General features: G+C 42.6%; 1 protein-coding gene across 7 annotated transcripts in view; it reads right to left on the minus strand.

Moving 5' to 3' along the window:
• Window positions 1–24,444, minus strand: part of SH3PXD2A (SH3 and PX domains 2A) — a 223,760-nt gene that overhangs the window by 17,382 nt on the left and 181,934 nt on the right. For 6 of the 7 annotated variants that reach the window (XR_001556150.2, XM_032445343.1, XM_015867109.2 and 3 more), the window contains 3 exons: window positions 16,448–16,561; window positions 12,812–12,895; window positions 2,595–2,712 (listed from right to left, as the gene is read on the minus strand). Coding sequence is in view for 6 of the 7 variants with exons in the window: in XM_032445343.1 (XP_032301234.1) it covers window positions 2,595–2,712; window positions 12,812–12,895; window positions 16,448–16,561 (316 nt within the window). In the remaining variant the exon portion in view is untranslated. The remainder of the gene's footprint in view (window positions 1–2,594; window positions 2,713–12,811; window positions 12,896–16,447; window positions 16,562–24,444) is intronic. The other variant, XM_015867111.2, reaches the window with a different exon arrangement.

The raw sequence follows: 24,444 nt of genomic DNA on the forward strand, positions 1-24,444 counted from the left end.
CTAATGTCATCAGGATGCACACAGATCCATTGAGCTCAGTGGAGCAGTACGAAGGATCCACGTCACAGCATTTATTTTACTTCTCCACCTTTGAAACAATCTTTTTAAAGTCATAGTGTCCAAAATAAAGGAAAAAACCAATACTGTCTCTAGCTTCTACAGCAAAGAGATGGGAGGGCTATAGAATGAGGTGCAGTGATTTGGTTCCCCGTGATCCCAAACTTCTCTCTGTTTATATTACACGAAGGAAAAAATGGATTCAAACCATAGGAATGTTTAAAAAAAAAAAAAAAGAAAAAAAAAGGCAGAAATGTCTGTGTGAGTCTGAGAGTCACATCTGCTTTCCAGCTCCAGAGCACTGGAATTACTCCAGAGGGAAGCAAACTGGGGGAGGGAAAAAAAGAAAAGAAGAACAAAAAGGAAAAAAAAAAGAAAAAAGGAGGACAGGAAATGAGGATCAGCACATGGCAAGGAATTGGGGGAAATCACATATTTAAGGTGGAACACGCTGATGTCTTTAAGGTGGATTCCGTTTGCTGGGTTTTGTTTTTATTTCTGGATGTTTATGCGTGTGTACAGGCGCTACTATCCAGCTCAGCGGACAACAAGGCAGGATTCAGCTGCAGCCTCTTCCCACTTCCCTGCATGCTCACTGCAGGAGGGGGAGCTGCTGCCTATAAGGGACTCAGTGCTCAGAATGCAGAACTGTTGAGGACTTCTTTCTGAGTGGTCCCAAACAGAATCATGGGGACTTAAGCCTAATAAATAGCACAAGAAGTTCAAGACAGTTTGGGCTACACAGGAGCAGCTTGTCAGGGATGGATCCCTGCATCAACAGTACTCAAAGTGATGCTGGTGGAATAATAAGTTTCTAAGAGCTGACTAAATCTCCAGCCAGAGGGCAGAATGGTGCCCTAAAGAAGCGGAGGACAACTGGCATCAAAGCATCCAATAAACTCCTGTGGGGAAGAGCTAACCCACCTTTTAACAAAACAGAGGCTGCTCGACCCAAAATATCTCTCCAAGAAGAAAAACCAAGGGCATGCTGCATTCCCAGCCTATCATGGAGAGGGTGGGGAACCCACTGGCCTTCAAGTGGATGAATGTGAAGGAGCCACTTCAAGTGTCGCTGTATGCCAGATTGCACTTCTGCTGCAGAGCCTGCCAAGCACACACTTGTGCTTTAGTTCCTAGAAAACTGTGTGCCTAGTTGAAAGGAGAGTGCAAAGGAAAAGAAAAAAAGAGACTTCTATTTATTGTAGAGATGTTGGCATGGCAAGGGGAAACCTACTGTAGCAATGCAGCTGTATTTCAAAGAACACTGAAATAAATGGGAGATGTCTTACATTGCTTCTTCCCTCACAAAACCTACATGCTGTTGGCTCCTCTATCTGCAGCTTTGGATTCCACTCCCGTGAATGATTAAAGGAGAAAAAAATGTGACCTGACCAAACCCATGAATTCTGAGTGCCTCCTATCTAGAGTACCTCCCTGACTCCACCGCTATCTTTATTAGCCTCTTCCCTCGATGGGAGCATTAGATGGAAGACAAATATCTATTTTATAACTACAGGACATAAGAAAAACAACAACATTGCTTTGGTCAGCAGTTTCACAGCCCTCATTCATCACTAATGAGTCGAGCAGAACTCAAACAAAAGCAATTTATGGCTTAAGGAGGGAAAAGGAACAAATCATAACAATTACATGCTGAACAGAAAGATGACTTCATGAGCTGTGTTGCATTGCCTGAGAGATAAACCAGCATTGTTAAGCTATCTGTTATACCACTTCTTGTTTAAAAGGACCTGAGATGTCACAGTACCACCAGATCCATACACCTGAGCAATGCATTTGTTATGAAGAGGCAGAATCTTATGTGCTATGTAAGCGTAGATGGAGAAAGCTTTCGAAGTACTGACACCTTATGTCCCTGTCTTAGACATGCTTAACATACATTGTTTCCAGAAAAATCTCCTTTTAAAGTGCTTAAGCCTCTATGACTGTTACTTCAAATACATAGTTAGACATATGATGGTAACTTCACCTGCCCCTGGAATACATTCCTGAACGCCCAGTCTGGATAAGCAGAAGTCAGATGAATTACCTGAATTGTTACTAAGTTTTACGAAGATCAATAGCCAGAAAATTGATAATTAGTCCCTGAAAGCTGTGCTGTCTGCCCCAAACAGTTCGACAGACCACAGTCAGTCTTTCAGCATTGCTATAAACGATTCAAACATACTGCAGAAAAACTTACACTGTGAACCGACTAAAATTACACACAACAGAAATCCTTGTCAGGACTGTTGTATCAACTCAGATATGGGTTTTTAACTTGAAGGAAGGAAAAAATTTCCACAGGTTAAGGAATTTCCCCACTGGAATAGTCTACAGCCTTTGCATACACTGTAGTATCACTAACAAACATCACACTGTCTTTGCCTTTTCTTTACGTTTCTTCAAGATGCAATATGGATTATCTGGGTTTCCTTGCCCAGCTACAGAATTAGTCAAGCCTTAACATTAAGTAAACAATCAGAAAAGTTCATTGCCACAGGCCCTGCAGAAACATGGCTGTGAAGCTTCTTTACCTTATGTACCACCATCCTTCCAGGTTCTTTTGGATGACCTCCACGGTGACCCCTTTTTCGAACCCAATCTCATCCTTCCCCTGGCTGGCGTATGGCTGGATAGTGACATACTTCTCTTCTAGTGAAGGGAGAAAAGGCAACATCAGTTAGGATCAGAATTAGTCCAGCTGTTTTTCTGTTCTGCTTGCTTTTAAACTGTTATGCAGTGATTACGTGGAGCCATTGCAAAAGGCGGAGCCCAGCTCAGGGGCCCACTGATTATTTATGCTGACGACATGACAGATAATCAGCCCCTTGCCACTACCCTGCTGCTGATAATCACAAAGCATTTCCATGCCAATAATGACACAAAGTCCCCTGAGAGTTTCCCCCTCCCCTCCCCATGTTCCTCAAGCGGGTAAGAGAGAGGATTTGTAGCTGGACTTCACTCCCATACTGTAACTTGACAGAATCAACCCAGCTGCCAAATCAGCAGAGCGTCACTGCGGGAGCTCCAGCCAGTTGGCTCTTTTGAACACGTACATGGCTGCACAAAGCGTTGTGTTACTGAAACCTGAGCCCCAGGTCCCCATAGGGACTGATGCTCCCCAGCACAGAGGGGCTTGGCCTATCACACTGCTCTCCCTGCACCACCAGAGCAGCATGAAGTGGCAGGAATGAGCTTGAACCAGCATTTAAAGAAGAGACCTATGAATAAAAGGGTTTTGTGTTTAATAGGAGACCATAAAGCATCTTGCAGTCATGGGTTGTGAAGTGTTTGCAAATACACTTTTGCTAGACCTCACTCCAGAGAAGTACACAAGGGGCAGTGGAAAAGGAGAAGAAAGCCAAGACATACTTCAAAAGCACAGACTAGATTTCAAGCATGGTCTTTGAGCCAAACACCTACTCATCTCCAACAGCTATCACCTTTCCAGGCTCTGCAGAGGTGAGCTCAAGCCAGAGGGCAGAGCAAACAGCCCCCATCTCAGCATCTTCACCCACCCACAAGGAGTCATCTCCTGAAGCATCTCCGTCATGTTCTAGTCAATCTTCTCCTCTGTTAGCTTGAAAAAGCACAGCTGGCACTGAAAACAGTTACCAAACTCCTGCTCTGAACCCGAGCTACAGTGTATTTAACAGTATGAGTTTCTGTGGCTAGATCAGAGCAGCGAAGGCCATCACTGAAGTACACACCAACAGCCTTCCCAGCACTTTCTGCTGGCAATCACAAGGCACAGCCAGGAACAAACAGGGATGGTTGTCTGTGCACAGGTACAGGCAGGAAATTAAGTGAATCCAGAGTTCCTGATCACTGCAGAACAGTGGAGCTATGAGAACGTTGAGGAAAACACTTTCAGAGAGAGAGAAGCAGACCCAGCCATCTGTTGGGTTTTGTGGTTCAACTGCATTTTGTTGCTGGGTGAAGCATGGAAAATTGAAAGTAAATCCTTACTGAGAAAGAGTAAGAAACACCTGAGAAGCGGGGAAAAAAGTTGGCAGGCTGTCAAATGGCAGAAAACTCAGTAAAATGACATCTGAAATCAACTCCTTTCAATGGGATGCATTGGATCCTAATTCTGACAGAGTAGAACCTGTGAAAACCTTTGCCTCCTAAAGGAAAATATTCTCTTCTACTCCCTGTTAATGCAATTACTTTATTACTGCTAAGGAATTCCAGTCTGTGATCAACATCAAGATACAGCACCCTCCCCACAGACATACTCTGCTACAAGATGGGGTCCAATGAGTACTGAGGCAGCTAATGAAACCTGGCTTCAGAGTCTCAGAAGAGTCTTCCTTTCTGTGTTCCTGCTCTGTACAGTAAAGGCAGACTTGTTCTTAATCACTTTAAAGTGATTGCTGTGGTTGAGTTTTGTCATGCACAAAGCCCCAAGCACTAAAGTCAACTCTGGAAAATCCCTGGGCCAAGGAGAGCCAAGAGTAAATTCAGGTACAAAGCTGCAACACAGTCCAGAAAAACACAGCACCAGATGCTTCCAGAGACATTTCTAGGACAGCTACGAAGAGCTAAGTCATGTGCTTGCTTAGAATTGGAAGAAGGATCTGCTTGGTCTACCCCACACCAAAGCTGCTCTGTAACTAAGGTTGTCAAAGTTCCCCCTTGCCACTACAGCTACAGCAGGAGTCTCTCTGTTTCCCTTACTTTCTTCCTCACGCGCACCTGCTGTAGCTACAGTCAGCTACTCAGCCAATTCCAGCTCCTCTCGCCAGGCATAGCAGTCCCACTGTCTCCAGGGATGCATTTTACCTCCTTCTGTGGAGGACAGGGAAAGTCATGACTCAGGCATTCACACCTGCAACACAGCCTTCCAAACTCCTGCTCCAGCACAGTCTCTTGTGGCTGAGGAGCAGCCACAGCGGTCACCCATCAGCTCCAGCAGCAGCATGTCCGAGTCTGAAAATGCAAGTGAAATCAAAGTCTGGGGACAGGGTCCTTTGCAAACCAGGATGCAGTCACCATCTGATCTCTTCCTATCCTACTGAAAACACTGTTTCAAATCTATGCAGCTCCAAAAGTAACGCCTCCTATTTATTTCCATACCAAGGGGAGGCCACATCCTCTGTTGGCACAGCTGCAGCCTTTCCTGATCTTTCCACTACTGCTTAGGTTTAATGGGGAGAGACTGCTCCTAAGCAGCACTCAGCCTCCAGTACTGTCATTACTGCATGGTCTACTGCTCTCATCTTGCCGCCTTGCATCACACTCAATACTGCCTGTCAGTGGCTCTAAATGACCAGAGACACTGGCCAACTCCTGAAAAAAGCAAGGCATTGCTAGGGAGGGTGTAATCCCATCCAGGGGGTCATAACAGTAGGATGCACATGTGAGACTGGTGGGTCTTTCTGAGCTGCCATGGTTTGTCTTATTCTATCTAGGAGCACCTTCATTCTCAGATCTTCAGTATTATAGCTGTTAACTCCTCTTTGCAAGGAGAGGCTTCAGGAGATTCCTCCCTGCAGGGAGGGAAGGAGACATTTAAAAAGAGCCTGAATGGAAGTAGAAGGCTGAGTGAGAAGTTCTCTCATGAAGCAAAACAATCATAGCTGGGTAAAAATCCACTCAAAAAAAGAGGGTCCTACAACGTTTGTCTTTAGCAGTTCTATTTTTAAGCTTACAGATCAAAAACAGGAAGGCACCATTAAAATTTCCCCTTGCAAAGTGCTTTCAAAGCAAAAATTATGGTCATTTCCAAGTTTACATACATTTGGTTTCTGTCAGTGGTGCAGAGGATACCACAAACACACAGGAGGTTTGTAACTTAAACAGTACTCTGAAGACATGGGTCTCCTTGCAACCCAAGTGTAATTCCAGTTTGTTTCTCAGAGACTGTCTCCAACCAGAGGATGTTATACATAAACCAACATTTGCAGGAGGGAGCAGTGGAGCTTTCAATAGATGTGTCAACTTAAGAGGATTGATGTAGCATTCAACATATCAGAATCCTATTCACAAGTCTTTAAGAGAAGATATTTGACACTTTATGACTGATACGTAAAGTTACTGGAAAGACTTAACATAGATGAATGGCTTCATGAGAGAATCAGCAGAGCAGCAGCAGCCAGTGGCAAGACACTGCACTGAATTACACTGGCAATTCTGAAATATGCTGCTTTTGTTCAGATACTGTGACAGGCAACAGTACAGAACACACATCAGTGAACCATCCCAGACACACCAACAAAGTTACGTGCCCAGTTCTGCTAGGAACTCACAAGTGTTTAATCCTGATTCATCAAGTTTTGACTTAACAATTACCAGAAGAAAAAAGGAAAAAAAAGAAAAAAGCAAGCAAGAATATAATTTGTATTCCCCAATTGCAGCTTCCATTACATCAACTTCACCGTTGAGGTCAAGTGGGCAGAATAAGCTTTATTACGTGATACAAAACACACACACACCAGCAACAGGGCTGCATTCTGGAAATAGAGATGAGAGTCTGACTCCCTTACAGGATCAGCTGAAAATGGCACACGGGCACATCTGTTCTTAGTACCTGACATTTGGATATCTGTTAATAGTTTAACCAGACAGATTCCCTTATATCTTAATATTTCCCTTATATTTCTATATTTCTAGTGTGCAGGTCAAAGATATCTTCCCCAGCTGAACTGAAGGAGATACCTCCACTGGAAAATCAGCTACCCTTGTAGATCTGAGCATAACACGCATGAAGAAGCATGCCTGTTTGGCAGAGAGATACAATACAAGCCTGTCACATCATGCATTATCCAACTGCAACCCACTTAGCTTGGAAGGCAAAGATTAGTACGTGCCATTGTTTCCTCCTAGACACTGACACATTTAAAACGTGAACAAGAATTTCTGCCCTACCTGTACTAGCAGACCCACACCACCTACCTGGAGTATTCCCAGAGCCTCTGGCAGCCCGGTGCTGAGTCCACTTGCTACTACAAAACCTGACATCCCCATCGGCCTATTTCCTTCTTCCTCTTCTCCCCAAAAGCAGGCTTCTGTTTTACTCTGTTTTTTCCTTAAGCCTCCTCAAGAAAGGCAGTAGAGGCTTGGAAGCAACATTTACATAAGTTGAGATCTGAGGCCTTTCCTATACACAAATGAGTCTGCTGATGGTGCAGCTTACCCTAGCTTTGAGATCAGAGTCCTGTTTGAGACTGCTGGAAGCAACATGAAAGTAGCTCACATCAAGCAATCCAAAACCAGGTTAGGACAAATTGAGAGTGCCCATGCATCCCTTTCTACCTATTTTCAGATGCAGTTTAACAAAGTGCAACTTTTTGCTTTAAAAGTACTTATAATATTGCTTTTAAGTCAAATTATGATTTGGGAGGACTTCATGCCAACGACACTTATTCTTGTATAAAAGCAGACCAAGACAATAATGCTTCACAATATTTTTTGGTCTAGAACCAGAGCCTGTCATTAAAGATCCAGCAGAGACGTTCATTCCATCACCCTCCCTTTAATCAGCAAACCCCCAAACAGGTTTCCTTTTGTTTTCATCTGCTGTATTTATGTCTACAGGAGAAAATGGAATCTGAAAAAAGTTTTAGACACTGGATATGGCATTTTCCATACCAGGTGCCCCATTAAGACAGAGGAAAAACCTCAGAACAGCTAAGATGAAGCTACATCAGTGAAGAAACTATTTAATTGTCAGAAAGAGCAAGGCACTAAAGCTGACAGCCTAAGAGGTTCCTTCCAATCCCATCTGTCAAACCGAGACTTCAGATTTTACACATGTGCTCACACACACACACTGGAGTTATGAGGTGTCTTGAGAAAGGAACTTGGTCCCTTCTCTGGCTGTCTGGATTTATACTTACTCAGGTCAAGGAAAGCAGACCTATGGTTTTACTGCTAGAGCTGTAACATAGAACTTCAGTAGCAGTTTCCAAATCTTCCTTATTCAATCTTCCCAATTCCCTTGGCACTGGTTATTTCAGATTCCTTCTAGTCTATCACCAAGGTAACAGCTCCTTTCCCCAACATCTTCAAAATCTTCTATCACTGCTGCTCCCCTCAGCTAGACCTCGGGCTCTTCCAACTCTTTTGCACAGCCACCTCTTCTCTTTTGCTCCCTTCCCAGCGCACAGCTCTTCCCCAGCAACACTCTGGCTCTTCAGCCACTTTTCTATCAGGTGTGGCACCCAATTGAATTGCCCCACCTTGAGTTTTTAAGCCTTAGGGCTACCATCTTGCTTTAATATCCTACTACACACAAGTGTTCCGTCCCCTTTGCATTTCCCACTCCTCCAAATCCTTTCATCTTTCCCTGCTCAGCCCCATGCCTTTCCCATGATGCCTCATCAACCTGAGTAAGCTCCCTCCCCCGTGGTATCAAATAACCCCAAAACTCTCAAATCCTTACTAAAATAAGCTTCACCTACCCCAGCTTCCTGCCTTGCCAAACAAGCTTAGTTTTAGCCCTTCTCTAAAAGCTTTTAAAAATACCAAATAAGTATCACTTTCCACTGTGAAAAACCTTTTGGTCGTAATAAGATGCATGCCAAATTGCCACTTGCCCAGGCTCCTTTGATGCATGAGCTCTCCTTCTCTTTGTTTAGGCTGTAAAGTATTTGGGACTGGAACCTTGCATTTATGGCAGTGAAAATACCACGCACATTTCCAGCCCTGCACAATCAGTCTCAACTCTCCCAGGCAAATGGCCAGCGCTCAGACATTCCTGTTTCCAAGTTCTGAACGCCCTGCTCTGCACACCCCTCCTTCACCTAGATTTTAGAAGTTTGCTCTCTTCTCTCTCCATAAACAAGCGTGCAAGCTACCCACAGTGCTGCAGGAGCCAAGTAAGGGAGCGATTTCCTTTGCTCAGCTGGTGCTTGGACATGCCCCCAACTTTCTGTGACCCCAGCCTGGTTGGAAATGTTAGGGGGAGGATAGAGGGGAGCTGAGCTAGAAATTAACCAATTAACCATTCCTCAGCAAAACGCAACAGCCCCAACCCTACATCTTCCAAACCACAGAAGAATTTTCTTTCAAAATACTTTCCCCTCAGTCAGCAGTCTCTGCTCACCCTCCCCCCCTTTGTCAGACCTGCTTCTGGAAAAAGTCTCCTTGCTCCAGAGAGAGACGCGGCGACTCAACACCGGCTGTGCTTTCCTTGTCTAAATATTCTGCAGAGAAAAGAACTAGCCACAGCTATCAAATGTGACCATCTGCAGACAGGAGCTCTTCAGCTTTTGTCTCTCTCCCATTCCTGCCTGTCCCCTCTTCTTGTTCACACACACACACACACACACACACACACACAGAATAATGACATTTCTTCTATACAGTTCTAAATTACACATGCTTGATCTTCAACCAGCAAGAGGTAATAAACATTTACTACTTTCCTTGGAGTACAAGGCTGGGGGTGGGAGGGTAGAAGAAAAGGAAGAGACTAACCTACATGTAATGCTCTATGCCAATTTGATTTAGCACTCGAAAGTGGCAGTCAGGCTGCCACAGCTGGCAAACAGGCTACAGAACGATGCAATGGGGCGAGGAGGTGGCTTCAAGCCTCAAGAGCAATTTGGAGGTTTCTGAGCTGTCTCCCCGCTGCTCCATCACTTTCCCAACAAGTTAGGCAAGCATTAGGAAGACCTATACTTTTCAAGCTAGAATTTAACTCTTTCAATCAATAGCTTATTTCTTGTGATGGCAGCTACTCTTACGTAATAGGTTCATTTGGCAGAAATATGGTCTGTGTGTTGCTACACTGTTGGCACAAATAAATGTAAAGTACTCCCCTGCTTTGTACCAGCTCCAATGAGAGTGTTGGGCACAAACCCAGAGAAGCAGTAACTTACAGCAAATATCTGGCATATAAAACAGCATGTAAACCCCCATTTTTCCCAATCATACCCTAATAGCACAAATGAGTTCTTGTGAAATAAGCTCATAAACAATCCCAAGCCCTCTTCTAGGAGGAGTTCCAAGTAAGTGCATTTGTAGAAACAGCATTTCACCCGGTGCAAGTAAATGTGATCTCTGAAGCTTGTGAGTCCAACAACGGTCTGTCTGAGGAAAACTACAAATGTTGAAACTTCTCCTCACAGTCAGCATTTGTATTAGGCTGGGTCTCAAAACTACAGGCCAAAATGTAGAAAATATACCATATTTAGAAATATTCAACTTTAGGAAAAGAAAAACACAACAATAAAGCTCTGCAACAACACGAGAAACATAAACCAACACAATCTCTTAGATCTGGGCACACCACAGATGGTTTTAAAGAGAAAACTTCAGCAACAAATGTCATCTGTTTCTCTTTGTAAAAACAGACTACAGCTGTTCCCTTTGCAGATTTTTTTCCAGCTTTATAAAAGGAGCAATACTATGATATTCAATAATTTGCCTTTCATCTATCTTCTTTGCAGACCCAGCAACATTACTCCCTGATATCTGAGATTTGGGAATGCTCATCCTCTTTGAAGGTCTCTGGAAAGAGACAAAGTGAGCCTCAAGTTGCCTCTAAACTCCTGGCCTTCAGACCCATCTTAATTCCTTTACTTAGGGCTTAAGCAGTTTGATCTCAAAACTAGTCTTGGTTATAAAGTTTCTATTTATGCTTGAGTACCACTAATGAAGGGAAGCATCCTTTTCAGCTTGCCTTGAACTCCAGTGAACTCTCAGAGCTAACCACTCAAAAAGCTGGGACCATCTCAAGCAGAATATTGCTGGGTGGGAAGAATTTCAGCCAAAATGTTTAATTGAATTTATTTCCAAGAAAGAAGCCAAGTGGGGGAGGGGAAGCTGTTTTCCCTGCATTAAGCAGTTTTGGCAGCCTCATATTTGAGCAGCCTCGTGTTCTTCTGTGCTTTGGAGCACGGGCTCGAAGGCTAGCAACAGCATATGCACAGTTCAAGTATTCTGTCATTTCTGTGCAAACCCACCCAAATTTGGCCTTGTTAGAAGCCTTTTGGGCTGGAATGGGAGGGAAAAAAAGCAAGAAATAAGTCTCTCCAGACCTCACATAAACTGTGATCTGTTTGAGAGCAGTGGGCTGGACATCCAAAAAGACTCATACTTCTACAACTGCAGTTTGGAAGGGATGGACACCTGTACAGTCTGTAGCTATACCAGATACATACTGCCTCCATTGTGTCCCCAAGTGCTCAGATCACTTGCTTTACTTCCTGTCAACCTGCTCCTGTAAGAACTCCCTAGTTTCCCATCTCAAATGACACTGTACACCTTAGTTCTAGCTAATGTGGCCAGTTATAGCTAAAATGCATTTGAGGGAACTGATACAAGCAGATCCTCTTTGGAAGATGCTCAGTCCTTGAGAAGCTGCTGCCATTATCTAGTTTGAGATAAAGCACATTGTCCCAAGACAGTTGGAAACCCAGCACTGTTTGGGACTAAAAGGGAAGAAATTTTTACAGAGCGAGACAAAGGCTGGGATAGAAGAGACTGTGTGGTGAGGAAGACTGCCAGGGAAGACAGTGTGACACCAGCCAGAGGGCAGGGCTGGAAAAGATGTACGCACAGACGATGAGTAGAAGAGGGAAAAGAGGGGAATGCAACTTGGATCCTTGAGTATCACCAGCACTTTGCACTACAGGGCTGGCCCTGCAGCCTCTACATTTTTACAGTTTTGTTACTGATATAGTATGAATAGGAAAGGAAAAAAATATATACATATGTATAAACTGGTAAACAGAGTGCTTAGAAAACTGATTCCCCAAAGTTCTCCTAGTTAAATGGTCAGGAAGTATCTGGCAGAGTTTGATATGAAAAAACAAGTATCTCCCAAATTCCCAAGGTCACTGAAGTTACTTGTTGCTTGGAATCTTCAGGGGTCTGCACACAGGATTACCACCAAAGACAGGACAAGCTTAGTCTGAAACTTTAGAAATACATTCTCCCTTTACTGGGAGCTGCTAAGCTTCTCTTTTGCTTGCATCTGGTTCCATTCTCTCAGAAAGGTTACGTAAAACTCACACAATAGTACAAGTGGTGGATTCCCTCTCCCCCCTTTCCTTTATAAAGTGCACTGAATACCTGGATGATCACGCAAAGAAGTGGGGAACAGAAGAGAAAGTGGTATTTTACCCCAAAAAACATGAGTTGCATGCTCTAAAGAAGTGCTTGGTTTGGAAGATTCCTCAGCAGATTCCAAATGCAACTTCAAAACATGAGGTGAGGTTGATTTTTCCCCCGCCATGCTCCTACCAGACCAAAACTAAAATGATGCTGCTAATTAGTGGCATTTTGAAGAACTAGGACTGACATCCAAAAGCTCTCAGAACTTCCCTAGAAGTCTTTCTCCAGTACTAAGCCCTGTTTACAGGGGAGAGAGGACACAACCAGAATGGTTCTTATCTTACTACACCAAGCACTTTTCCAGCACACATCTCTGATATCTTTGATCATCTCTGATCTCTCTGGAATTCTTTTTTGGCTCTTAATAGCCCTTGTACTTGCATAGGTAGGAAAGTCTGAGTACAGATGTGCCCAAAGTTAAAACGCAACAGATGTGAACTTTGCCAGTCTGATCAAGCAGTCATGCTACATAATTACACAGAACTCCAGTTTTTGGGGTGCCTAACCTTGGCTCCAAGACACCCTCAATCTGTCATATATGACATACACATCAGAACTCTGAAGCTTCAACTTTCCTCTAGAAGTGTACTGAGGAGAGAGACCCTAGGGAGCATTCAAGTGCATTAAAGTGCACTAAGTTTTTGGTGTGCCCTAGGGCAGCTGCCATACAAAGCTATTCATTCACCTCGACTCTGCTGCCTGTTGACTATCCCGCCCAGCGTCCATCGCCGGTCCAGGCGCCTCAGGTGAGCCTTGCGTCGCTTAGAAACTAGTTTGGAACATGGATGGAAACATAAAAGGGAAAAAAAAAATAATAATGGTGGGAGGGTGAGAAATAAAAACAAAACATGGCATTTACAAGCACCAGTCTTGTTAAAGGAACAGGTTAGATGGGAGGCAGAAACTTCTGTTTAGTTGATACAGTACAGTGAAACAAGTTAGACTCTTGAGCCTGAGAAATGTAAATCGCTTAGAACTGTCAAAAATTGCTACTGTTGCTATTGGCTTTAAGAATAATATGAAAAAAACACACATATACCCCAAATCAAGCTGTACAACAAAGGAAGATTTGCCTGTGGTGACTGCAGTGGCAGTTCAGATCATTATCATTGCTTTTGCATCTGCTAGTTAAGCTGAAGGGTCTTTGAAGAATTCAGTCCATTCCATGTAACAGTCAAAACCAACTGAGCTTCAATTCTCTCTTAAGCAAATTATCATGTTTTTTAAAAAAATCCAAGTAGAAAAACAAAAGATGATTTCTCATATGTGAGCAGATTTTTAACAGCATTCAGGAGACTGACTGCAACATTGGACTCATAAGTACTGCCACAGATAACGTTCATGATTCAAACCTTGACTTCTAACATACTGATTAAAAATATAAGGAAATAAAAACTTATTTTGATAAGTAACCCATTTTTGAGCAGGCTCAAGAAGCTAACAAGCTAGAACTGTGAATCAGTTCCACACTCAAACAATAATTTACGCTTAAACTATAAACAAAGATGAAAGATTTATGGAAATGACATTGTGAGAGCAGCTGTGCACAGAGGACACCACTTGTTTTCCAGATTGCATACATGGAACTGAACTTCAGCTCCTTTGTCTACTTGTGAAGACGTGAACACAGAACATTCAGATTGGCACAGAACCAGACACTTTCCTTTTTCCATGCTTCCAATGAAAGACCTTCATTTCTATTGGAAGCATGCTTGGTGCTATCAGATTAATGCAAAAGCTGTTCATATACTAATTCCATTATGTTGACTCTGAAGGCATTTTGGGAATATACTCTCAGGCTTGTGAGAGCAGGCTCCATGGGATTCTAGATATGCGCTCCATAGGCAACCAGGAACAGTAAAATGATTTGATCAGGGGAAGGACTGGCTGCTCAAGTAAGAAAAACATTAATTACCTTCCCTAAACAAGAAGCTGATGCCCCTGCCCTCTCCCCCCCCATCATCCCATACTTAGCCACTAGAAGCATTATTTATCAAAAAGCATCTAATTAAGGGGACTACTTCAGGATGCTTACTTTAACAGCTTCTGTGGCTGCAAATGTTTCTCTGTATTGCTTTCCAAATGTTTTTCAAACTTTGTAAGCAGCTGTTGCTCTAAACACAGGCCCAGGTAGCAGCTGACTGCCCTCATCCTAAAGAAAAATGTTGTGCAGGCTCAAATAAGAAACAATTTTGTCATATACACTCTGCACGCACAGACCAGGGCAGTTAATGCAACTTGATCAGTTTTATTAGAACCCCTTCACCTGCTTACTGAGAGTTGGCCAGTTGTCTGTGAAAGTATTTACATGCTCCTAGAACCATAGAATCACTCAGGTTGGAAAAGACCTTAAAGATCATTGAGTCCAACCGTGACCTAACCATACGACCCTAACTCTAACTACCCTCTGTTAAATCACATTTCTGAGCACCACATCGAAATGGTTTTTAAACACTTTCAGGGATGGTGACTCAACCACCTCCCTGGGGAGCCTATTCCAGTGCTTAACAACCCTTTCTGTAAGTAAGTTTTTCCTGATATCCAACATAAACTTACCCTGGCACAACCTGAGGCCATTTCCCCTCATCCTTCAAGAGTTGGTCTTCCCTTATCATAGAATCATACGATAAGGAAAGACCAACTCTTGAAGAAAGCCTTTCCTTTCTACTAAGAAATATTAGGAGGACATTTCACTATGCGGCAAGGAAAATAGCTCAAGTAAAGAAAAAAAAAAACAATGGAGGGAAAAAAAGAACAAAAGAAGCCTCAGCTTGTGGTTAATAACATAGAACAAAGTTACTGAAAAGCAAAGAAAAGCTGGGCACATCAAAGCAGCTGTGGAGGCAATGCAATTAGATTTGTCACTGGGATGGAACTGAACATGGGAAGAACGGTCTCAGGTTTCAGTGTATCTGGATTTGCAGTAAGACAGGGAATGTGACTGCTGACCATAGCTGAGGAGAGCAATACAGCAGATTAAAGAGGGCCGAGAAGAAGATAAGAAAATATTTGATGGAATTTCCATTACCAAGACTGACTGCCATGCAGCAACAACCCTGTGCAGAGTACACTCCAGAGGGCAACATGAAAGGAAGAGATCTTAAAATGAAAGCAGTTAAAGCAATAAGGTTGTCAAGCATGCGCCATATTTAAGAGTCAGGAAAAGGGAGGCAGCTACAGATCAACAGACAAGACATTCTTCAACTCTTTGAGAAAAGAGCGGTAAGTTGGTCATTCTTTACCACCAGAAACCTCACTAACTGCTTTTGCATTTGCTAAGACATTACAACATCGCATATTAGTTCTCTGTCTACCAGTAGAACTCTAAATCTTAAGTGACCCAGGATATGGGTAGCTTTGAGCAGGGAAAGAAGAGTTAGAGCCAAAGATTTCAATAAGCTACAGATACGGCTCTTGATGTCCAGCACAAAGTAATGTTTTGGCTGTTATCTATCTTAATGGGCAGAGTCATCCCAACACATCCCAAAACCTATTTGTATGACAGAAAGGTCAGTTCATTTTCCACATAATTGTAGAATAAGCATCATGTCAAAAACACCTACAAATTTAGCGATTTGTTAGAATGAGCAAATAATAAAAGTGTCCTTTGTACACAGTTACTACATGAAAAGTCCATTAAGATGTGGTTAGTCTTTCATAATGGAAAAGGGGAACACATGAGGCTGTACTAGTCCATTTCTGGAACCTGAATAAGCATCTTTAGCCAAAATCCAGCACTGCTGAACACATATACATGACAAATGATGTCTCACATTTAGCAGAATAAGACCTCCGCATGCTCACAGACCACATAAGCAGCAGTTTCAAGTATTAATTTAAAAAGGGTAATGAGAAGCCACCATTGAAGTTGAACCTCTTTCTTCAAAAAAACCTGTGGCTTCAAAAAGCAGCATCTTCCCATTAACAGCTCTCACTTGTGTAACTTCTGCAGATAAGCCGTGCAAGTTCAGCATGGCTCCTTCAGCAGCCAACACAGCCCAAGATCTCTACTAGGACACACTCCTTGGACTTGCACAAAAGTTGTTTTCATACCATTTAACAGTGTTAAAAAGAGCATCATTTCAGCTTTAGAAGTTTTTGTTACAGTGACAATCCAAGTCACAAAGGGATTACAGGCAGGTACTTTTCCCCAGTTTCTTCTGCAACAATTTATGTACCAGTACAAAAAAATCAGAAGAGCACTGCAGCGGATTAGCAGCCACAAACAGCAATAAAAGTTTTTAAAGTTGTTTTCTACAGGTGGAAAAGCACAAAGTAAAGCAAGTACCAGTTTCCCCTTAATAACAAAAAGCTTTCATACCTTCCCCAGTTTTGGATGTGTTGATGTCAGAGTCATCTCTGGTTCCGTTTTGGGATTCCAAGTATGTAGCAGGGACCCAGCCCTGTTCCTCTGCAGTGCTCACAAACCACCATCCTACAAAAAGAAGCAAAAAAAAAAAAGTTGCTCAGTAAGAGCAAGAATAATGAGAGATGCTACTAAGAAGCAGGTACAGAGTCAGAACATTTACAGTAGGTTTAAATCACTCTGCAGCCTCCTAGAAAGAGGCTGTTTCAATCAGACACTCTCACTGTGCCAGATGAGAGCACAAGCAGGTCACAAAAATAAAGAAATAAGTTGTAAAGGAACAGTTTCTTTTAAGAATTCTGAAATCAATCCACGATGACTCTGATTTTAGTTACTCAGTTCAGTCTCTCAAAGTTTTTGCAGAGTGTACATCTACAGAATTGAAACACATCCTCAGCACAGGGAAAATGAAGGACGTAGCACAAATGCTGATATAGTGCATCACCAAAATAAAACTAAAAATAGGAGTTAGAAAGTAACAGAAGGGCACAGATTTCAGGCTAGGATATACGTGCTTCCAGTGCACTTGTCACTGTGGCTGTTATTCAACAATCATGACCAGAATTCAACACCCCAGGAAGTACTGAACAGAATAGAAATGAGGAGAAAAATACAACTGAAACACGACTTCAGGCTGTAAACACAAGCTATTTGCCTCAACATCTGAACCTCCATGTTTCCATCACGGCTTACGAAAACATTAACGGCAACAAACTCTACTTGACTAGACAGCCTTAAGATCACAGCTATGGATGGTTCACCTACAATCTTAGTCATCCAACTTTCAGTTAAGTGCATCCCTGTCATAACTATCCTTACTTCTTTTCTTCCTTGGCTACATTAAGTTATAGACTCTTGTGTTAAGTTCAGTGTAGAACTGCTCGCTCAACAAAGCATGGCTCTCAGTTCCAAGTAGAACTGCATTCTGCTCCTGTCAGGTAAGGACAGGGCTAAGATACAGGACAATAAAAAGTGAAGAAGACAATGGAAGTGCTTTACTTTCTTTAATATTTCCCCAGATATGCAAGCTGATTTGTCAGAATAGGACAAGCTGTTGTTCAACACCAGTTTCAGAGCCTCCTCAAAGGGCTATGAGAAAGCAGTTATTTCTGCACAAGCGCTTCAAAACAGTTTACATACTTTAAAGGCCATCATAAAAACTAAGAAATTTCACAGGAGCCTGAACCTGCCTGTGATGAGCTAAGACAGAGACAAGCTGGACTGGTTTGGAAATAGATGGGGCACAAACTTAATGAATTTCTGTCAAATCACAGACTCACGTGGTGGCCATGCAGCCCTTCTGCAAATCTGCTCCTCCCATATTCGTACTGAAATTTGTTAGGGAAGATTCTACTGGAAGACATGAGTTAGAATTCCTCATTCTCATTCCTGGAGCCTGCTGCAGGGAAACGTGCCCCAAGGAACAAACCCTCTCACTTGCCACAGCACAGCTGCTAGGTTGCTCTATTTATTTACCCTCCAAGCTCAGACACGGCTTTCCATTTTCTGGCCCAGCAGAGGGTTGGAAACTTTGCTTCACAAAGCTCATGGTTGGAAAGTTTAAATTTAGTTATTCCTCCTCAGCAGGAGGTGGAGTCTCCTGCCATGAAGGCCACAGGGAGCAAACACTTGGAATCGGCCAGACACTTTCAAAAATGCATCTTCATGGTTTGTTCCTCATTTTACCAGTAATGTATCAACAGGGATAGCAAACACTGTTTAGTACATGCTGGCAACTAAGCACAAAAAGAAGAAAAGTCCAAATGGACGCTCACAAGAAAAATGTGGAGTTTCAGAGTGGCCAAGGCGGCATTGCTGAAGTAGCTCATACTGTACAAGGTAAGAAATCTGAATTATGATGGCACATCTAAGCCATTCCCTTTACTGAAAGGAAATAACCAGCATAGAGCAAGAACTAAGAGACTACTAGAAGAAAGTGGCTGAAGGGCAGGTGAGTGTCACAATGCAGCTTGTGCATGAGACCCACAACTTGCATAAAGCAAATCTGCCCAGCTGCTAATGACATAACTTAGTCTGCACTACCAATCCATCAAATATATGATGGCAGTTGCCATTCGGCCCCACCAGCACCACCTACTTATTTACTTGGTAAATTTACAGAGCTCCTGGTCTACAGGCAACTTCACCAGATTGGCCTTTGTTTGCAGAAAGTCAGGACTAAAATAAGCCTACTACTGCTCATCCCTCCCCTGCCATCTTTCCAAAACCATCACAGTATTGCAGAAACGCCGTTAGAAAATTTACTTTTGAAACAGAACAAAACATTGCATTTATTTTGAGTTTTCTCTCTGTGCTGGAGTTTAGCTCAACTTCACAATTCATTATTAAAACCATTCTACAGCAACATCTGCATGGAATTATGTAAAGTTATCTGTGTGCGCTGCCAAGCCAGTCTGAGGTTCGCTCTTGCACTCACACCATCTGTAAAAATTAGGCAGTGACTTGTAGCTCAAGTTAACCCTTACAGATGCCTCTGACTTTCAGACATCAAAACGCAGCTCAAAAGCTGATGTGGCACGGATGTCTAGATGGAGATCATTACCCAGCCCTCAGCCCTGGTAAGGATTCAAAGGGAGTTTCAGTCCCAGAGGAGGCACATAGAGGACTGCAGCCAGGGAACCAAGCTCAGCTTAAGTTTTGCTGCATTACTGAAAACTGCCTAAATATTAATCCATGAATATGAATTTCTAAGGTAAGCATGCAACATTCTCCCCGTATGAGTTGACTGATTGGTTGGAATATGTCAGCATCCTTCACTGCAATAGCCAAGATATCTCAGTGCTCATGGGGTCCATCTAGTTTCTGATAATTCGGATTTTGGTATGGATCTACATCAGCTATTAAGAGATGAAAGGTTCTACTTGCCCTACACACTATTAACGGTGACTGTGAAACAGATTAGTGACGTTTAAGAATAAATGACCCCCCAAAAAAACACTCTAAAAATCATAAACCTGCTTTTAATTATATTGCTAGTTCCCTCTCCAAAAGCCTTCAAAAACGTAGAGTTAAGAAAGCAAGGGTCATCACCAACCAGCCATATGGGAAACCACTAGAAAACAGTTAAAGGACCATATTTTGTGAAAGTTTTGCTTATGTTGACCCTCATCCATCTTTGCTTCCATACTGTCTGTTTCTCCACACAGACAGGAAAATTCAGGGCTTGAACAAAAGTAGCTTGTGAGGAGCCACAAAAATCTTTATTAAAAAGATAGTGTGCTCTTGCTGAATACTGGTCTCTAGTTCTCCTCTCAACCATTAAGTTCTCTGTAGATTTTTACTGTCAACTTTTAGATTAACCAAAGTAAACAAGGGTAGCAATGCTGTAAAAAGGGAATAGGAATCTCTCCTGCATGAGTGGACAACGCATTCTTCTAAACAAACACTTAAGTAACACTCCACCTCTCAAGAGCCTTGGAAAAACCACACTCAAGCAGCAGTCTGGCACATCTGACATGCGCTCTTTGTGCTTCAGAGAGCTGCTACCTTTTAAATCCTTTTGCCTTAGATCAAGAAATCTCAAAAGACAGTTCCAACAACTTGAGTTGTCCTGCAAAGCAGTACTAGATGCCATCAGGCCTCTTCAAATATGGCACACAGGCATTTTCACACCAACAGCTTACTAGCTTACTATTTTCATTCAGAGTTGCTATCTGCCTCTTTAAAGAACAGCTCAGGTGCGAGTATTGCTGTACAGATGCAGGCACTTGCTTCTTCCTCCCCTCTAGAGCTCTTACTTCCCACACAGTGCATGTATATTTGATACACATAGAGAAGCCAGCTATAATTGCTTTGGACAGACCTCCAAAGAACACACAGAAGACAGACATCAGAAGTAGCATTTTGCATGAGGGATTTTCTGCAGTAAATGTATTCTCACACCCACTTCCTACAGTTTCACTGCAGTGTCCATATACTGTTAGATATTACCACTGCACATGCTGGCTCTTCTCTCTGCACAGGCCTGCTTATTCCCACACATTTGGCAAAAGTACCTGGTTGAAAGCACTGAAATCACATGAAATAAGGCCAGTGCCTGATTTCAGAGCATTTTGCATGCTAGTGATTCACAAAGAAGCACCTTTCTGTTATATATGGGCATACACACAAGAGGTCTTCCTCATGTGGTCCTTACTGTGGTGTAGGGTATAGAGGTCCATATGTGAGTCACTGCACAGCAGACTGAGGCTGTCATCTCTGGGTGAATTATTAAAGTCAGTGAAATATTAAAGGCAGCTTTCATCTTCAAACACAGGGTTTCTCAGCCTGCATGCACCACAGATTTCACTGCAGCCACCATTCAGCCATAAGCAAGGCTTACCTCCCTTTAAAGATGGAAGCAGGGCTCAAACAAAGGATATGCTAAAGGAAGAAAGATGTACTTGTGCCAGACATCCCACTGGAACATAATGAAGATTCAGAGCACAGATCCACAGCCTTTTATGTGCCATACCAAACCAGACTGAGCCACATGTTAGGATTTCAGCTCAACTGTGTGTCACAATCCCTCCAACTGACTCAAGTCCTAGAGCTACATCCCAGCAGCACAGAATCTATGCATTCCCAGGGGCAAACCCACTTCAAAATGGAAGCCTCATTATGAAAAGCACTGCAACCCTAGATGTCTGCAAAAGCATACAGGTCAAGAGTATAAGGGTTCCAGTCTTGCTTGCAACTACTGTGGTTGACCTCCAGGTACAACTTCAGAAGTAAACAAAAAACCAAACCTGCTATAGTCTATATTACTACTCCTCCCTAAGAGGTTTTCATATTTGCTGAGGAAATATACCAAGAATCTCACACTGCTCTGGCTGGGCAGCTGAGCTGCTAGATTTCTCATGTGAGAGAAAAGTGAAAGGTATCTTGGCCTGCAGTTCCTCTTCTGGTAATCCAGCATAAGAGAAAACCTGTCAGCTGCCAGGGGAATTGTAATTTCTATATGAACCATGAAACAGTTTTTCTATCAGACCACTAAAAGCTGAATGGAGAACTACAAATAACTCTAGTACTCTAGAAACTCTAGTACTACTGCTTCATTGTTGTTTTTTTTTTTTCTTTTTTCTTTTTTTCTTTTTTGTTTAAGGAATGTGAGCATTTTCCTTCTCTTCTCAAAGAAAATACTCAAGCTCGTACTTAGGGCTAAGAAGCAGCACAGGGAACTGAATTCCTTGCACTGCTTTAGTTATTACTGAATTCAGAGAAATCAGAAACGAATCCCAAAGATTGTGTGGTGTTATAACTGAAATAGTTTTTTTCATTGCAGTAACTACCTGTTAAGGTAACTAGTTGCTTCCAGTTCATGTGGTTACAGACTTGCTATCCCCATCCTTCCAGTTAATCATCCTCCTCCGCCCCTACTACCAATTACATGAGGTTGGCAGATGGAAGATCTTCAGCTGTGCCTTTAGTACCTCTCCCCCTTGCTGCTATACTCAGTTCCTTTGGCTGCAGAGCTAGCTAGCATAGAGGATGCACCACATGTGAATAAAATATCTTAATTATTGCTGCCACACAAGTTTTTCCTGGACCAAGAGTATCTGAGCTGACTAGGTGTGTACATAAGTGCTCAGTTGAGAGCCCCCAAGTGAATCTCAGATTCTGGCTTAAGCATCTAGCTTGCCTGGATTGCTTTCACATCGCATTATATGCACAAACATATGTAGAAATTCACACCCTGACCTCTGCATTCAAACAAGTATCATTCTAGTCTTCTATTGGGACTGGAACTACATTTTCTTGTACTTCTGGAATAAGCAGAAATGTTTAGAACATGGGAAAAAATCATGGGAAAAGCAAAAACTGGATAATATACAAATCAGCTCTAATACTTTATGGGTTACATCACTAGTGGAGACGATGGATATTCGGAGTATTAGACAACGAGGAAATACCACATTACTGTATTTGTTCAATTCTTATGTACTAGTAGGTGGTAAGTCTTCCAGAGCTACACTTTCAGAAAAATACTTACATACTTACCTCTTATTATAATAGTGAATTTATGCACATACATGTAAGTGTAAAATGCACAGTTTATCTTAGTATTCTCATAATGTTAATCTCCCCATGTGCTGGATCTGCAGCTATTTGCGATGGCTCAATAGATACCTAAGGGCTTCCCCTCCCTGTTTTCTTTATTTTTTGTTTGTTTTAAGAAAAGAAAAAGACCTCAAGCTCATGTATTGACACAGCTGGAATGAAGGAATCTGCCAAACACGTTCTCAAAAATTGGCACGAACATCCACGAGGCCATTGTATAATCCAGTACAAATTACACCACTCGTATCCTTAAAGCAAGGAAACAAATGCACTATTACATTAACAACTATGCAAAAGTCTTGGAAATTGTCTACAAATCGCAGGCAAAGTCCCACCAAGCTCTATGTGACCAGCTTTCCCCAGATTATCAGGTACCCTGGGCTTCCAAGAGAGAAGCTGAAGAAAGCACCACTGGCTTTGCCCAAACATTGGCCAGCATCACAGGCTACTGAGGCTGAAGGAGAATGGAGCAATGAAAAAGGCAGGAGGTTGCAAGTTGCAAAAAGAAAAAGCTATTTCGAGTTTCAAGTATACTAATGCCTTCTGAAAATAAATTTCTCTCTCAACCTTTCTCTTCTTGCTTTTCTTAGTTTCACAAACACATCATGATGAAACTGTCTACAGTGTATTCCATATAAGCCAAGCAGTTTGTGGTTCACAGCCTTGGTTCAATACAGAAACAAAAGGAGCTAAGAGAGGAGCGCTTTATGCAGTGGAACTATCTATCACAACAAGGAACAAAGCTATCTTTTGGTGGGCATACTGTATTGCATAGGCAGCCTGGCTGCAGCTGTCAGCCAGTGAATGCCAAGCATTGCTAAGTAACTGAGAAAAACAAGATCCACCATTGCCAAACAGCTTTCAGAAGGCTACTGACTTGCACTGGTATGTTGGCCATCCTGATCTTGTTATGTGACCTGCAGAATCAATGTAGGTATTCCAGAAAATACTTCAGATTTTCCTTTTTTCATCTAATTGTCTTGGAAACAGGATTTCCTGCCTGGCCCCCAAGTCTGATTGCAATACAGATCAGATTATTTCTTTCTTTCCCTCAGTCTTCTTTCCCTTGTAAAGTGAGAGATCTACATGTTCTCCTCAGCAAAGAAATCTTTGATTGTAGTAACCATAAGGTAAGATTGCTGGAGAGCACACTGACTTTATAGTCAGTACAAAAAGCTGTGTGTGGGGTTTGTACAGGCATCATGTGGTACCTGTACAGTGCCTTTCTCTCTTGTTACATAAGCTCTCAGAAGTTGACCAGTGAGGATGCCAACTGCAGCCCATCTCTTCCAGTACAGTTTCTCTGATCATTCAGGTCATTCATGGGCCACTTTCCTTGATTACAGCCCACAGACTTTCATCTCTACTTCCAACAGGGCTTCTGTTCTTTATCTATTTAGTGCTTTTACTGTTAGGAAGATCCAGACCAAGTAGGGAAACCAAGCAATAAGTCTTCCCTTTCCCTACTCAAGGCCTGTTCAGCCATCTCCTCTCCAGCAGCAAATCATTTCAACATTTACATCTACTTTATAGATCTGAGCGAGGGTTCAGTGAACCTGCCAAACTGATCATGGACTCCATGTCTGTAGCCATCAGCAACTTAAAGAATTTCCAGCTCCAAGTGGGTTTGTTGAGGTGTGGATAGAGAAAGATTGAGGCAAACAATGCAGAACATGCAGATCCAGGTTGTCTCTCCATGGCAGCAAAAGAGCAGCCCACTGCCTTCAGAAAGGTTATGCCTGCAGCAAATTTCCCAGAGCTAAGGGTTACAGTGAAAGCACGCAAACAGATGACTTTCCACCCCATAGGAGCATCTCAGCCCCAGGAACCAATGGAAACTCTCTCATTACCAGTTGTGGGGTTGTGTTTTCCGTGGTCAGCCAACAGGGTGC

Source organism: Coturnix japonica, chromosome 6 (assembly GCF_001577835.2).
Source record: "Coturnix japonica isolate 7356 chromosome 6, Coturnix japonica 2.1, whole genome shotgun sequence".
Taxonomy (NCBI): domain Eukaryota; kingdom Metazoa; phylum Chordata; class Aves; order Galliformes; family Phasianidae; genus Coturnix; species Coturnix japonica.